Here is a 1,133-nt window from a genome sequence, read left to right as displayed (position 1 = left end):
CTGTCGACGTCTGAATTTTCAATAACACAAATTTAACAGGTTCTACGTCATAAAAAAATTAAAATTCCACAAACGTAGCTTCCCTTAGTAAAGATTATATTTTATACAGATTAAAGATGATGTACAAAATATTACACGTATTCCTTATTATACAGGATGAGCCACCTAACTTAACGTTAATTCATCATAACATTTCTTCGTACAAATATTAAATTAAGAAGTTAATGTTTTTTTGTTTAACGTAATTATTAAGATACGATATACGTGTACAGCGTCTATGAATGAAGGTCCCATGCCCAACTTAAAGTATAGTAATGTGGCAGCAACTATTATTAGCTTCCATCCCGATACATCGCAGAGCGTTGTGATAGAACAACTGTCCATGGACGTCACGGAAGAAGAACGTGAAGAATTCGAGTCTAAACTTAGCAGCGAAGAAGAAACACAAATGGATGTCACTGAAATTTTATACTTTGTAATAGCGCGTGCATTTTGGATAAACGATCCAACGAGTCAAGTACCAGTTGAAACGCTTGATGAAGCGACAGAAACGTACATCAAGTATAACAATCGCACGCAAACTTTCATCATAGATAATGACACGCAAACTGATCTGTCTTGCGAACCGAAACAATCTAATACGATGCTGTTAACAGAGTATTTGGAGATAAAGAAGATGATTTTAGATTGTATAGAACTGTGTATATCTCGAGGAATAGAAACTATAATTGTAGTAGACGATATAATAAATGAAATTATCGATAAATGTGCTGAAAGAATAAGATATCCCATGAAGGAGCAAATGATACAAACAATAGCAACATACAGGCTACGTGGAGAAAAAGAAGAAGACGTGTTGAGAAAACTGAGACTTGAACAAATAGTAGATCCTTTAGAAGCATCGATTATTGTCTTGCCATTAGTGAATGATTTATTGCAATACAGCTCCGATGTTGTGTCTAAAAATGCTGTTATAGTTGTTACAATCATTTTAGACCGGATCCTTCAGCGCACAATGGCTATAATTATAAAACTTATGGAATTGCAAAAGCAATCAGAACGTTAGTATCGATACATCTGATAATTACAAAGATTTTATTATTAAATCGTTCGTGTTATTGTCAAACGATTGT

The 1,133-nt window shown here is 33.8% G+C and overlaps 1 protein-coding gene across 1 annotated transcript in view; it reads left to right on the top strand.

Moving 5' to 3' along the window:
- The window catches only part of LOC108578126, a 4,315-nt gene that overhangs the window by 1,241 nt on the left and 1,941 nt on the right, over positions 1-1,133 (top strand). The window contains exon 2 of the mRNA XM_017941391.1: positions 273-1,061. Within this exon, the coding sequence (XP_017796880.1) occupies positions 273-1,061 (789 nt within the window). The remainder of the gene's footprint in view (positions 1-272; positions 1,062-1,133) is intronic.

This window comes from Habropoda laboriosa, unplaced genomic scaffold (genome assembly GCF_001263275.1).
Source record: "Habropoda laboriosa isolate 0110345459 unplaced genomic scaffold, ASM126327v1 scaffold1329, whole genome shotgun sequence".
Taxonomy (NCBI): domain Eukaryota; kingdom Metazoa; phylum Arthropoda; class Insecta; order Hymenoptera; family Apidae; genus Habropoda; species Habropoda laboriosa.
This window is presented reverse-complemented; position numbering and strand designations above follow the sequence as displayed.